This window comes from Anabrus simplex, chromosome 1 (genome assembly GCF_040414725.1).
Source record: "Anabrus simplex isolate iqAnaSimp1 chromosome 1, ASM4041472v1, whole genome shotgun sequence".
Taxonomy (NCBI): Eukaryota; Metazoa; Arthropoda; class Insecta; order Orthoptera; family Tettigoniidae; genus Anabrus; species Anabrus simplex.
The window spans coordinates 249,774,554-249,790,614 of NC_090265.1; the positions used below are offsets into that span (position 1 = coordinate 249,774,554).

General features: G+C 37.9%; 1 protein-coding gene across 3 annotated transcripts in view; it reads left to right on the forward strand.

Annotated features, from left to right (window-relative positions):
• Positions 1-16,061, forward strand: part of LOC136886409 (uncharacterized) — a 314,687-nt gene that overhangs the window by 249,775 nt on the left and 48,851 nt on the right. For all 3 annotated transcript variants that reach the window (XM_067159198.2, XM_067159185.2, XM_067159191.2), the window contains exon 16: positions 510-558. In XM_067159198.2, coding sequence (XP_067015299.2) covers positions 510-558 — 49 coding nt within the window. The remainder of the gene's footprint in view (positions 1-509; positions 559-16,061) is intronic.

The following is a 16,061-nucleotide window of genomic DNA, read 5'->3' on the forward strand; positions in this document are numbered from 1 at the left end:
GGGCTCAAGATTATCCTTACCTTTCCAAAAGTAAGTGTAACTGTCTTCTTGTTCTTTAATTTGCCCTTCCCCTGGCTTCTACTTTCTTAGTGCTCTAATATCATGAGACACAATAGCTGTTCGTCTTTCTGGTCAGTAAACAATATCATTGTCCATTAAAGTATGGATGTTCCAAATTGCAAGATTCATCTTCAAAGCAGAATCATTATTCTTATGGATGTTCCAAATTGCAAGATTCATCTTCAAAGCAGAATCATTATTCTTCTCTGAGTTATGTTTGGGTATCTTATATGAAAACTTTATTATTTTTTTTCATTTTCTTTGTCTCGAAAAGCCAGGGGGGGGGGGTCTAATACACAACAAAATATGGTAGTTAAAACTCATGTTAAACAAATAGCCTAATTTCAATCTTCCTTCTGTTAGATTGTTGATACAAATTGTGGGTTTTACTGTATGTAATATTTTACCTGTTTCTGTAAATCAACTAATAAATCCTTGTGTTATTTCAGGAAAAGGTTAGGGAGGAGCATGAGAAGCTTGCCAACATGAAGCTGGAAGGTAAGATTGCACCACCCCTCTCTCTTCCTCATCGAACCTAGTCATCACCATCATCATTGTTGACGTACTCCAGTTTCCCAGTTGTGGTATACGAGCCCCTTCCATTTTGTTTGGTTCATGAACCATTCTTCGTTCACAATCCACTCCCAATCCTGTCCTCTCTCCTCTGCATCCTTCTTCACTAAGTCTGTCCATTTTTCTCTAGGTCTGCCCAGTGGTCTCTTTCCCCTTATTTCTCTTTCATACTCCTTACTTGAAGACCTGTTGGCACTCATTCTTTTCACATGACCAAACCACTTCAGTCTTGCCTTTTGGATCTTCTGGAATAAGGTGTCTAGTCCTACGTCTTCTCTGATTTTTTTCATTCCTGATTTTATCCTTCCTGGTTTTCTGGATCATTGTGCGTAGGAACTTCATTTCTGCTGCTTGGAGTTTCGAGTTGTCCTTTCTTGTTAATGTAGCAGTTTCCAGGCCGTATGTGAGGATAGGGGCGTAGTATGATTTATACAGTGTCATCTTGGTTTTGAATGGTACTTGTTTATCCCATAGTAGCTGTCTTACTTGGAGGTAAAAATGTATTTACCGAGCTCGATAGCTGCAGTCGCTTAAGTGCGGCCAGTGTCCAGTATTCGGGAGATAGTGGGTTCGAACCCCACTGTCAGCAGCCCTGAAGATGGTTTTACATGGTTTCCCATTTTCACACCAGGCAAATGCTGGGGCTGTACCTTAATTAAGGCCACGGCCGCTTCCTTCCCACTCCTAGTCCCTTCCTGTCCCATCGTCGCAATAAGACCTATCTGTGTCAGTGCGACGTAAAGCCGCTTGCAAAAAAAAAATGTATTGCTTTGCTGATTCGACTATTTACTTCATATTTAGCTAAGTTATTCTTGGACATTATACTACCCAAGTACTTAAATTTTGTGACACTATCCAGCTTAGTGTCATTTAGCATGATTTCTGGCTGATTGTCACCCTTCTGTACCTTCAACACCACCGTTTTAAGCCTTGTTGATGTTTAATCCATATCTTTCAAACTCCTGACTCCACCCCTGCAGTCTCTCTTCCACATCTTTCTCTGAGTTACCCCAAATTACTACATCATCTGCAAATGCAAATGCTTTTAAATCATGTTGCCCCTTTTCTTTTAGTGCCTTTAAAATAGTATCCATTACAGTGATAAATAATAGGGGCATAGGGATGTGGCGTCCCCATTGCCTAGTGGGCAACCACTGCAATCAGCCTCCCGAGTATTGGCGGGTAAACCATAGACTTAACTGACATGAGGAAATGCATGTCAGGCACCGACCATCTAGTGCATAACAAAGTATTGACGCGAAGATCCATGGTAGGCCTAGCAAGCCAGTGGTAGCGTCTTCAAATTGCTTTCAACAATCAAACGAGCCTCGGATGGAGATCATCGAACCTAGTATCTCTAAATATTATCACAAAAGGGGTGATGACCTTCACGTTATTCAAAAGAGCCCTGACAATAGTAATATAATCTCTCCATATCATTTAACACAAGCACAAAACCATATTTTTTCTTAAATAAACCAACGTTACAGTCTTGCAATTACTGATATATCGCATCTTGGGAAGAAGAGGGCCACAAATGAAAAAATTATACTTCTGAGAAAATTGCAATGTGTGAATGTAAAAATATATGATATATAAAATACATACTACATAAACATATATAAAAATATACAGTAAAACTTTGTTAATTCGAAGTCGTTGGGACGCAAAAGTCGGACTTCAAATTACGTGATTTTGAATTAACCGTCAACTCATAATTCAAAAATGCCAACCCTTGCCGTGTCACAAAATATTCTAAGCCTCATTACCACATGCAATTAACCTTGATTCATAGTGTAAACCTTTCAAATCATGTTCTGCTTCTTCCTGATACGTTTCTGCTTATGCAGGTCGTTCACAGAGCCTCTTCCAATCTTCTCTTTTTTCCCACATTCTATTGTTAATCACTGTCTGCCACTGTAGTCCTTTCCGATTTACGTCATCCTCTACGTGATCCCTCCATCTTGTTCGTGGTCTTCCAGTTGGTCTTCTTCCAGATCTGTCCATTCCAGAGCTCTTCTTGATAATCTTTCTTGTCCCATTCTTTTGACGAGGCCAAACCATTTCAGCCTATTTCTCTCCATAGTTTCTTTTAGAGGGTTGATCTGTAGCGTGTTTCATATGGTTTCATTTCTTATCCTGTCCTTCCTTGTTTTACCCAAGATCCCTCTCAGAAAGCGCATCTCTGTTGCTTGTAATCTACTCAGATCTCGTTTTGTCCAAGTCCAACATCCTGCTCCATAGGTCATTATTGGCATATAATACGATTTATATATCATGATTTTTGCTTTGGTAGGTACTTTCCAATTGTGTCTGATACACAGTATTAAAATTTTGAGCAATTTCCTATCCTCTCCGAAATTTCTTCCTTGATGTTTCCTTTCCCACTTAGCTTACTTCCTAGGTAATTAAAAGTAACTACTTCTTTAAGAATTTTTCCATTACACCTAACATCCTTCATTGTTTTGTTTTATCTACTGATTTTCTAACATCCTTCATTGTTTTGTTTTATCTACTGATTTTCTAACATCCTTCGTTTTGTTTTCTCTACTGATTTTCATTACCTCACTTTTCATTAAACTTATTTCCATGCCTGCTTCTTCAGTTGCCCTCTGCCAGGTATTTAGTTGTTCTTCCAGTTTTTGTTCATTTTCTTCCCATATCATTACATCATCTGCATATGCTATGACTTTCATTTCATTTGCTGTTGACCCTTGGCGAACTTTCCTCATTATGTTGTCCATCCCTATCACCATCACTGGTGAAAGTACACTTCCTTGTCAAACTCCTCTGTCTGTTCTAAACCATTCTGATTTTTTGCCATCTATTATAATACAGTTCAGACATTTGTTATATATGTTTCTAATTCTGAATTGCATTTCTTTTGACAATTCCATTCTCTTCAGCCCTTGCCATTTCTCTTCTCTTGTAAGCATGTCATAAGCCGTTTGTATATCTATGAATGTAATTGCGATGTCTTTCCCAAATTCCAATTTCTTTTCTTCTACTTGTCTAGCTGTAAATATGGCATCAGTAGTTGATCTTCCAGGTCTAAATCCTTGTAAATCTATCTTGTTCTTGATTTCTTGTAAGATTATCTTTTCATAAATCTTCATGCAATGACACAGTAATGCTATTCCTCTGTAGTTCTCACAAAGTGCCTTATTACCTTTTTTAAAAATAGGTACAATAATTGCCCTTGTCCAATCATCAGGAATCTCTCTGTAAGTCCATACTATCTTCATTATTCTGTACAGCCACTGCATTCCAATAGGTCCTGCAGCTTTAATCATTTCCACTGTGATGTCATCTATTCAAGGAGCTTTGCCATTTTTCATTTCTAATACAGCTTTCTCTACATCCGACATCTGTAGATCTTCTCTTCCTATTTCATCTGATCGTTTGTTTGTCTCTTCCACTGTAATGGTGATATCTATTTTATCTTCATCTATTTATTTGGGTTCATTTGTTTCATTTTGTCCTTCATATTGATTTTGGAAGTATTCTTTCTATACTTTCGAAACTTCTTTTTCTTCCCACACAGGTTTTCCATCCTTGATGATTTTTGATGTATTACTTTTTGCTTCCTTCTGTTACCTAATATGCAGTATAATATTTTCTTGTCATTCTTATAATTCTCTTCTATTTCTTTTGTAAATTTTTCCCAGGACATCTTTTTAGCCAATGCTATCTTTTTCCTTGTTGTTCTGCTTAGTCGTTTCCATACGTCTCTATTATGTTCCGTTCTGTTTCTGAACCATTCTCTCCACACCTTTTTCTTCTTCTCCTTCTTCTTCTTCTTCTTCTTCTTCTTAACTGCATCTGCAATTCTCTCATTCCACCATGGAGTTTCTTTGTGTCTGACTTCTGTTGATGTTCTTCCACAAGTTTCTGCTGCTGCTTTGACTAAAGCCTGTTTGAACCTTTTCCGTTCCTCAACATCCTTCCTCTCATCTTTAGGAAGTTGAGTTTTAATCTTTTCCCTATATATCTCTTGGAGTTTAGTTTCCAGCATTTGATTTTTGCATGTCTTTTCCCCCCATATTTACTCTTCTGAATTTCATCAATGTCTCCACGAATAGTCTGTGTTCACTGTCAAGATTAATGCTTAGTATCTCTTTCACGTCTGTCAAGCATCTTCTGATTTCTTCTGTTATTATTATATAATCAATTATGGATTTCTGTTTCAAGTTCCAACTGTATCTGGTAAACTTGTGACTATCTCTTTTCTTATACCATCCATTAACAATGATCCATTTATTTCTCAGACACATGTCTAATAACATCTCGCCTTCGTCATTTCTGTGATCTTCTCCGTGGCTTCCTATAACTGTTTCATATCAATCAAGTAAACACCATTTTTCAGTTACAGAACAGGATCTTCAAATCATTAAAATTTTACAGAAAGGCTCTTTACTTAGCACTATGGAAGAGCTCTTCATTTCTTAGATAACCAGTTCAATCCAGACTTTAATGTGAACGAGACCACAGAGAAATGTAATGTTCTATTTGAGTTTACTATCAGACTCTTGTTGGCCCATGGTGGAATATTTGCTATGTCTTACTGCATTGACGTGCTCTAGGTACTGGACATAAAAATTTCTCCCCATATGACGAATACAACTAGGTAGAGTGTGTCTACATTTCAAGCTGTATACCGTACCAGAATTATGAAAGTTAGAAAAATTACTATTGTTGGTTTTAAAGGCTACATTAAGATCATATTTCTTAAAAAGATTGGTGACCTGATGAATGTTATAACTATTGAACATAAAGGTCGTAAATACTCTCTTATGTTTCATTACTCTGATTAACTGGGATGCTGGTTTATGTTTGACCTCCTGAATAATTCTGTTGATGAAAATGTTATTGAAGACATTAGCCTTGGCTGTTGAACGGATGACCCTTAGCTCCTTATTTAAATTCAATCAATCAATCACTACTGATCTGTCCGCCTCCGTAGCGTAACGGTTAGTGTTATTAGCTGCCGTCCTCGGGGGCCCGGGTTCGATTCCCGGTACTGCCAGAAATTTAAGAATGGCAGGAGGGCTGGTATGTGGTTGAAATGGTATATGCAGCTCACCTCCAATGGGGGTGTGCCTAAAAAGAGCTGCACCACCTCAGGATGAGGACACGAGTTTACTTTACTTTACTACTGATCTGCATTTAGGTCAGTCGCCCAGGTGGCAGATTCCCTATCTGTTGTTTTCCTAGCCTATTCTTAAATGATTGAAAAGAAATTGAAAATTTATTGAACATCTCCCTTGGTAAATTATTCCAGTCCGTAACTCCCTTTCCTATAAATGAATATTTGCTCCAATTTGTCCTCTTGAATTCCAACTTTATCTTTCCTACTGTTAAAGACACCACTCAAGGTCGATTCACACATCTCCGGGACGTGACGGCACTCTCCGTGTCCGTATCCGTCCTTTCCGACATGAATATTTCACGTTGGTTCTCACACTTTAGTTCCGTGCAGTTATAAGTCGTCAATCAAGTGTTCCATGATGAGTTTTTTAGTGATGATGAACTCTTAATGATACCTATAATCTTGGATGAAGAGAAGAGAGGAAGAAACAGTGGGTTCATCCTATATGGAAATGCAGGGGTAAGGAAGGAGAGTTTTCTATTCTATATAAGTGCTTGAAGGACGACGAAGTAAAATTTCACGGATACACTACATTTGCTTTCAATTGCTTGAAAAATTAAATTATTATTATTATTATTATTATTATTATTATTATTATTATTATTATTATTATTATTATTACTAATCTGTTTACCCTCCAGGGTCTGTTTTTCCCTCGGACTCAGCGAGGGATCCCACCTCTACCGCCTCTAGGGCAGTGTCCTGGAGCTTCAGACTCTGGGTCGGGAGATACAGCTGGGGAGAATGACCAGTACCTCGCCCAGGTGGCCTCACCTGCTATGCTGAACAGGGGCCTTGTGGAGGGATAGGAAGATAGGATGGGACAGGCAAGGAAGAGGGAAGGAAGCGGCTGTGGCCTTAGGTTAGGTACCAACCCGACACTTGCCTGGAGGAGAAGTGGGAAACCACAGAAAACCACTTTTAGGATGGCTGAGGTGGGAATCGAACCCACCTCTACTCATTTGACCTCCCGAGGCTGAGTGGACTCCTTCCAGCCCTCGTACCACTTTTCAAATTTTGTGGCAGAACCAGGAATCGAACCCTGACCTCTGGGGGTGGCAGCTAATCACACTAACCACTACACCACAGAGGCGGACCTAGTAATAATTACTTGAAAAAATAAATAAATGGAATTGTTGATTTATTTTTAATACCCCTGTCTTTGTAGGTTGGGGGCAGAAAGTGCCTTGCCGTGGTGCCAAAGTCGGTGCCTATGTACAGACAGACTGATTTCCTTAATCTTAAAAGCAAAAAATGTTAGTTACCTACCTTCAGCTTCCATTTTCTCGCCAATTTCGTCCCATATACGCTTCTTCAAACCACTATCCATATACTGTATTTAGAATCAGCTAAATTATATAGAAAAGAGTGTGCCTTCACGAATTCAATCAGCAGTTCGTCCTTCATTTTGGGAGGTAAAGAACAGTTCAAACGTACACAGATAACCTCAGTACTCAAAGAAAGCCGAGAAGCAAGGAGGCGGGAAGAGAGAAATCACTTCCGTGAAAACAAGAAAATATCGTTGGTGAGCGAATACGTATTGCCGGCACGGATCACGGAGAAGCACTGAAGGTCACAGCGAATGACGTCAACGGAAGTGTTGGAACTCATCCCTTCGTTTACATGGCGACGATATTTTATTTTCACGGAAGATGCCATCACGTCACGGAAAGCGCCGTCATGTCCCGGAGATGTGTGAATCGACCTTTATTCGTCTATTAATGTCATTTCACGCCATCTTTCCACTGACAGCTCAGAACATACCACTTAGTCTTCCCAGCCCAAACTTTGCAACATTTTTGAAATGTTATTCTTTTGTCGGAAATCACCCAGAACAAATTGAGCTGCTTTACTTTGGATTTTCGCTAGTTTACTGAATTGAATAATCCTGGTGAGGGTCCCATACACTGGAACGATACTCTAGTTGGGGTCTTACCAGAGACTTATATGCCCCTTCTTTACACCCTTACTACAACACCTAAATACCCTCATAACCATGTGCAGAGATCTGTACCCTTTATTTACAGTCCCATAAAACTGAGAGGATTTTTCCTATTTGTGAAACTCACAACCTGACCTTTAACCCTGTTTATCATCATACCATTGCCTACTGTCCATCTAACAACATTGAGGTCATTTTGCAGTTATTTACAATCTTGTGACTTATTTATTACTGTACACAGAATAACATCATCTGCAAAAAGCCTGATTCCACCTCTTTACTCATATCATTTATATACCGTATTGTAGAAGGAAACCTAAAGATCCAATAATACTGCCTTGAGGAATTCTCCTCTTAATTATTAATTATTAATTATTACAGGGTCAGATAAAGCTTCGCTGTTCTAGATTGCGGATGTTAAAAGCCCTATGCACCATACTGTAATAGGATGCTCTTTTCTGAGATGTAGGGTGGACAGAATTCTGCCTGATGGTGTTACTAGTATGGGTGGGTTTTTTAAAATGTTATATGTCAGATGATCATTGACCTTTGTAACTGTTAAATCCAAAAAATTAAAAGAGTTGTTTGACTCTCTTTCCATCGTAAATTTAATAAAGGTGTCTATTTTATTGAGCTCACCTAATATTGCTAATATTGTTTGACTCATCTATAACCACAAAAACTTTGTCAACAGACCTAGACCAAAAAAAAGATGTTGGGACGTTAAGCCAATAACATTATTATCGAAAAAGATGTTATTTAAATTAGTGATTGAGTATGTTCTAAATGGTAAAGATAAATTTCGGCCATAATACCAGAGGCTTTTAGTTTTTAAGTCACTTTGTATACAGACTTCTATTTGAACGAGACCACAGTGTGTAGCTGAAGTTGGTCACATAGTGACTGAAACTAGTACTACTTATGAGATAAGATATCGTGTACGGTGTTATATAGTGTTGATTAGGTGGATTCCTAATAAAAAGTCCTTCAGTAGAAATACTGAAATCATGAAATCAACACAGATCATGAAAATTATAAACTATGACCATTCTGACAACTCACTTATCCTACAAGTAAAACTTCATCTTTGTGCATAAGTCATTTCCCCCCTTTTGTAGATGCCTAGAATTGTCTTTCAGCTCACTTGGCAAACCACGATTCTCTCTAATAGTTCCACATATCCCTGTTTTATACTGCATGAGGTTTTCGGCAATAATTACACTATTATGTGGTGCCACATACCAAGATAAGGCTTCATGACAGATAATATTGTCTGCTCAAGTTTTCTTCCTTCTCCTGTATTTGTCTCCAATTTACAGATATATCCTTTGTCACTCTCACACACCATTCAAACTAAAATACCATATTTTGTTAATTTTCTGGGATTAATGTCTTGAATTTCAACCGCCCATCCCATGAACTCGTCCCTTTATCTAATGACAGCAGCTGTGTTTTGTTTGTATACAGACTGAAACTTTGGTAAAAAGTAATCTAACAGGGGCTGAACTTTCTGTATCCTCTCGCTAACATATGTTGTCTGACTATTGTCGTTGAAATGCAGGTAGGTAAGAAATCGGTTGAAATCTATTTTGGCTCATAGTTTTCGGAAATATGAGGGTTTCTATTAGGGGATTGGTTGACCAGTAATCTTTCAAACTCAACTTCACCTGCCCCATCAATATACACAAGCATTTTTTTTTGTTAGTGGCTTTACGTCGCACTGTCACAGATAGGTCTTATGGCAACGATGGGAGAGGAAAGGCCTAGGAGTTGGAAGGAAGCAGCCGTGGCCTTAATTAAGGTACATCCCCAGTATTTGCCTGGTGTGAAAATGGGAAACCGAGGAAAACCATCTTCAAGGCTGCCAACAGTGGGATTCGAACCCATTATCTCCCAGATGCAAGCTTACAGCACTGCCAACTCGCCCAGTGAAAATTGTTTAATATCCCTGCTAGTGACATTAGAATTCTGGTGATAATATAAGTTTGTTAGCTCAGCTACATACTCAAAGAAAAAGAAATCCTCACAAAATAGAAGTCCTGCTCCTTTATACCAGGAGCACCTTCAAAATCTTCTAGCCTAGGTTCACTATTATCCATAACCCATGTCAGAAAAAAACTAAATTATTTACAATATTTACACTCATAACACAATTATCAGACTTACTTCTCACCACAGCAGTTCCACACCATAAAGATAAGGCTTTAACCTCATTATTGAACTCTAAATATTCAGGATCACTTGCACATTCCAAACCTGTATCAGCACATAATTCACGATTAGTTTCATCCCTGTCTAAACACATGTGATCTCTGGGTGCCACCATCTTGCTGACTGCATAAACTTTGTAAACATGTTATCAGGAAATCCAAAGAAAAGCGTTAATGTGAAGAATAATGTAAAAGAAATGCGACTGTTGACTGTGCAAAACATTTCACAACAGAGTTCTGTCGTCCTTGACCTTCAAATAGTTCTGGTATAACCCAAAAGATAGCACTAAACTTCAGTCTGCAGCTAACACGAGATATCTCGGAACCCGTCCACACCCCTCGACCAGACTAACACAAGTTTTCTTGGGACCAGTCCGCACTGTGTTAATATGTTCAGCAGTAGTTTTATCCAGTCTCTGCCACCATTATTCCTGATGAAGCTTCTATGTAGTGAAATCTTTACTTGACCAAATGGTGTCTCAAATACTTACCATAGAAATATATGGTCATTTCAAATGTTATTTTTTACTCCACACTTTGCTATTTTCACTGTAATGGAATTGTTAGTAATAGCCATTTTTACTCCTAATAACCACAAGTAACAGAAAGGTCACAGTACAAATCCACTGAATATCGCAACATCGCAACTTTCTCTGTTGCCTGTCCCCGACACTAGTTGTGATCGATCAACTTGCTCGCTTGATCTTCCGCCTTTGTGACGTTCTCTTCTCAACCTGCTTTCGCAACAATACTCGTGGACTGCCCTGGATGACTTGTTTACTCACTTGCTGTGGCTCTGCTCTTTAAAATGTTCAGGTAATATAGTCTCCATTCATCACACCGTAACTTTTGCTCAAGTATTCGATCTCTGCTTGTGAATAGTTCTGATTCACTTACCGTATAATCCTGAATACCACCTGCACATTTTTTGCAAAATTATTGCTTCTGAAAATCAGGTCTAGATCTTATTTAAGTCTTTCATATCAGTCTCATAATACATTGTTCAGAATGTGCATCAGTGTGATGGCAACAGCGGTTTCATGTCGAACATGACTCGTAAATGGCAAAATTCTCGTTCCCTTACTCACTTCTGCATTACCAGAACCATGCAGTGTGTCAGCTTATTTTTTTGTAATAGAAAGATGCAAGAAAAGAACAGGCCTGTATGAAATGGCATTCAGTTTGTTAAAAACTTGAGCTTTCGGGGACGATTTCTCTACTGCAGCTTACTCGTTCATTATTTTCCAATTCCAATACAATGTGAACATGCCCGTTTGGTTTCATTCATAAAAATTGTAATAGTAGGCTTGATTCAAAGGGTATTACTAAATTGGTTTTGACAGTGCCTTCGAATGTCTGCACAGGCGCTCTGTAGTTGCACGTAGCAGGACATCTAGACAGAAGATGATCGATCGTATTTAATATAAATGCTGCTGCGTATAAATACCGTATAATGCAGCCCATCAGCAACTGAAAGTTACTTCTATCCAGTAACACATACAAAATTCAGCTCAACACTTCTGCAGACTACGACAGAATCATGCCAGTGAACTTATCCAAAAGTTACACAATAAAGACAGGACTACTTATATACAGTTAAACATCCAAGACCTTCATAAGCTAAAAGACAAGGATTCCACATAATTATCTATTTTTAAACTACTCACAATCATATCGAAAGAAGTTCACATACAGAAGAAGACAGTTTTAAATTGCATAAATTTATAACATTCCAATAAATATAAATGTGACAAAAATTGCAGAAGGCTCGCAACCATCTGCAGTTGAATCTGTACTAAGTGGGTCATCTGCCTTCTATACATTTAGAAATAAGACAGTCTTATTAAAAATATGTTAAACATAATGAAACTCTCAGGAGAAACAAATCTCAGGCAAAAGTTTTTTTTTGTTTTTTTGTTTTTTTTTTTGTTTTTGTTTTTGTTTTTTGCTATTGGCTTTATCAAGAAGTAAGTATAAATAACCACCTAATCGATACTTTATTAATGCCTCAGGCAAAATTGAATAAAATAGATGTTCGTAATGTTTCCTGCTTGGTTAGCATTCGTATTACAAGTTGTCCATTTCATGACCGTATCGATGTTTAATCAAGAAGTAAGTATAAATAACCACCTAATCGATACTTTATTAATGCCTCAGGCAAAATTGAATAAAATAGATGTTCGTAATGTTTCCTGCTTGGTTAGCATTCGTATTACAAGTTGTCCATTTCATGACCATATCGATGTTTAATCAAGAAGTAAACATTACGAACATCTATTTTATTCAATTTTGCCTGAGGCATTAATAAAGTATCGATTAGGTGGTTATTTATACTTCTTGATTAAACATCGATACGGTCATGAAATGGACAACTTGTAATACGAATGCTAACCAAGCAGGAAACATTACGAACATCTATTTTATTCAATTTTGCCTGAGGCATTAATAAAGTATCGATTAGGTGGTTATTTATACTTACTTCTTGATTAAACATCGATACGGTCATGAAATGGACAACTTGTAATTGGCTTTATGTCGCACTGACACAGATAGGTCTTATGGCGATGATGAGATAGCAAAGGCCTAGGAGTTGGAAGGAAGCAGCCGTGGCTTTAATTAAGGTACAGCCCCAGCATGTGCCTGGTGTGAAAATGGGAAACCACGGAAAACCATCTACAGGGTTGCCGACAGTGGAATTCGAACCCACTATCTGCCGGTTGCAAGCTCACAGCCACGTGCTCCTAACCGCACAGCCAACTCGCCCGGTACATTACAATTTATAATTCAGGCTGAGCAGATTGCCTATCCAGCCAAACTTAATACTGCTAATGCAGAAATGTGATTTAAATACTGCATGCTCCTGAGGCATTATAATACATATCGATCAATAAAACCCTAGAAATAAATTCCCCAATTACATTTTACCAAAGTTGCACACTCTGAGAATCTCATATTAAAACAGGATTAAGAGACTGAATAAGTTGGTGAATACTGTATTTCTACTCAACGAAGAAGTGACTGAACAGAGTCAGTATCAATAACTTAAAAAACATAACACGCTCTAAATCACTTGGTGTCCTGTGATCATTCGTAAAGTTGTAATAGCAGATGGATATACTCTTTGGGATAAACGACAGAAAGGGTTCTTGTTATAACTGTAGGATATTACACAAGTTAATATAGGAATTTTCAAGAGGCTTTAAAAAACTGTTGTTACAATGGGGTTGTCGCTATATGCCGAACTTTCTATAGCAGACTTCTGCTGTATGCGGTTGTTTTCATTACTTCTAAGGAGTTTGAAATGAGCAATTTTGTGACTTTTGTCAAAATTTAATAAAATTGGTCTGTAAACTTGTGATTCTCCCCCTAAATTTTATTGTTAGAATTCAGGGTGTAGGTCTTAAACAGTGGCAGGTGGCATTTGGATTATATGATAGGTGCTTAGTTACGAGGTAACTTGTGGGCAGGCAGGGCTTGATTGATATCTGCTGGCTGTGCTGCTCCCTACTACCACCTAAACAGTGGAAAACTGTTCCATTCTTCAGCGAGATATAACCCATTTGTGCCCAGGTGGGTCATTTTCAATCAGTCGAATTTGCTGTCTTATAACAAACTGTTGCTTTGTAAACTCTAACCAAACTGTTTTATTGGACCACATTGTGATTTTTTTCAGGTAATTACACAGCACAAATCTGGAGTCATTCAAAAGAAAATATAATTTGGGCATAAATGGGTTAATGATAAAACTCTGCTCATCACAGTATTGTTGTTAAACGTCCCCTCACAGTCCAGTTTCTTTGCTGAATGGTCAGCATCATGGCCTGTGATTCAAAGGGTCCCTGGATCTATTCCCAGCTGAGTCTGGAATATTTGCTGTGTCTGGTTAATTTGTGTAATACCCAATGACTGGAAGCAAGGAGTCATCATCCCATTGTTGGAAAAAGGTGATAGAAAGAAATGTACCAACTACAGAGGTATAACTCTGCTGTTACATGGCCTCAAAATCTATGAATCCATCCTTGAGAGCAGGATTAGAAAATATGTTGAACCTACACTTGAGGAGGAAAAACATGGATTTAGACCTCATAGATAAACTATAGACCTCATTTTTGCCACCAGAATGCTCTATGAGAAGTATTGGGAGAAAGGTAAAACACTTATAACTGTTTTTCTGGATATCGAGAAAGCATATATGACCATGTACCACACAGGCATATATGGGAATGTTTGAGACATAAGAAAGTGCCCGATGACATCATAGCACGAGTACAACGATTATATGATGAAACCAAGTGTTGTGTCCAGGTCCAGGATGGAAGGTCAGGTTGGTTTGAAATGAAGAGTGGAGTCCAGCAAGGAAGTTGTCTTTAACCACTTCTCTTCATAATCATAATGGATGAAGTTTTAAAAGTGGTTAAGAGAAAGGATCCGACAACTAATGCCCTGGTTTTTGCTGATGATGTAATGGTATGGGGTGAGACAGAAGCGGAAGTACAAAGTACAAAGACTAGATCTCTGGCTTGAAGCTTTTACAACCTTAGGTCTCAAAATCAGCAAAACTAGGACAGTTGGCTTGGTGATGAGTAGAAACTCTCCAAGTTCATCTAAGAATTGGAAATGAGGAAATAGATATTGTAGACAACTTTCAGTATTTAGGTAGTGTTCTGTCATCAAACAATACCATACATCAAGAGATTAGTAACAGAATACAGAAAGCTTCCAAATTCTATCACGCTGTACATCAAATACTTTGGGATGAAACATTTCCGTTAGTTTCCAAGATCAGCTTGTACAAAATATATGTAGTACCTATATTGACGTATGGCCTGGAAGCAGCAACACTTACTGGACCAACAAAGAGTCGTCTTCAGGCAACAGAAATGAAGTTCCTCCGTTCTTGTCTACAAAAAACAAAAATGGATAAAATAAAGAATGTGGATATCTGACAACAGCTTGGATTGAAAAGAAGCTTTCTGGAGACTCTAGAAGTGAAGAGATTGCAATGGTATGGTCACATGAAAAGAAAGAACCCTCACAGGACTCCTCGAACATACTTTGACCACAGTGTTCCTGGGAAGAGACCAAGAGGAAGACCTCGTGATGTTTGGGAAAATCAGATAATGAAGGACCTTGAAATTAGAGATGTGAACTGGTGTCGGCATATATGACCAGCATCTGTGGTTGGATAGAACAAACTGGAGGAGGTTCGTACACTTGTTGTTCGTGTTCATCTTAATATACTCCTCTTCACATATAATCAACACACAACCACCACAGAAACAGCAATAGCATTTGTCATAATATTATTGTTGTTAAATGTTTTCTCGCAGTCCAGCTCCTTGGCTGAATTGTTAGCATCATGGCCTTTGCATCAAAGGGTCCATGGATCTATCCCTGGCTGGAACAGAGATTTTAGCTGTGTCTGATTAATTCTTCTGGCTTGGAGACTAGCTGTTTGTGTTCATCTTGATGTTACTTCTCTTCACATGCATGCAACACACCACACTATCAACCACCACAGAAACAATAATAGTGAATACACTTTACAAAGGAAAAATTAAATATATCCTCCTAATTCAATACAAATCATAATTCCATCATTAGATGGAGCAATAAAATTCAAACATGTTTTGACTCGTTTGAGCCATCTTCAGTGAAATAAGGGGGGGTAAAGTAATCTACATAATACAAGCTAAAAATGTGCTAAAAACATAATGAAGGTACAACAAAAAAAGAAACATGACGGAAATAAAAACAATAAAAATATACAATATTTACATCACTAGATGAAGCAATAAATAACTCGCTGAGACAAATTCAGTGAAGAAAGGTTAATATAAAACATAATTGAATCCAAAAAGTGTATTAAAACTAAGAATAAAATAAAATAAATGATACAGACAGAAAACGAAACAATAAGTGTGGTTGTGGACCTCATAGTCTAAAAATTTTCGTTTCATAAACAGTTCAAAAAAATCAAGACGAAATCACTGTTGAAAATTCAGGTACCGTACTGTAAGTTTAAAGATTTCTTTACACCCATTTCACATTTTTACTTATCAACCCAAGTTTCTCACGCAACCTCATTTTTTCCATTACAGATTGGAACTTCATTAACGGTTTCCAC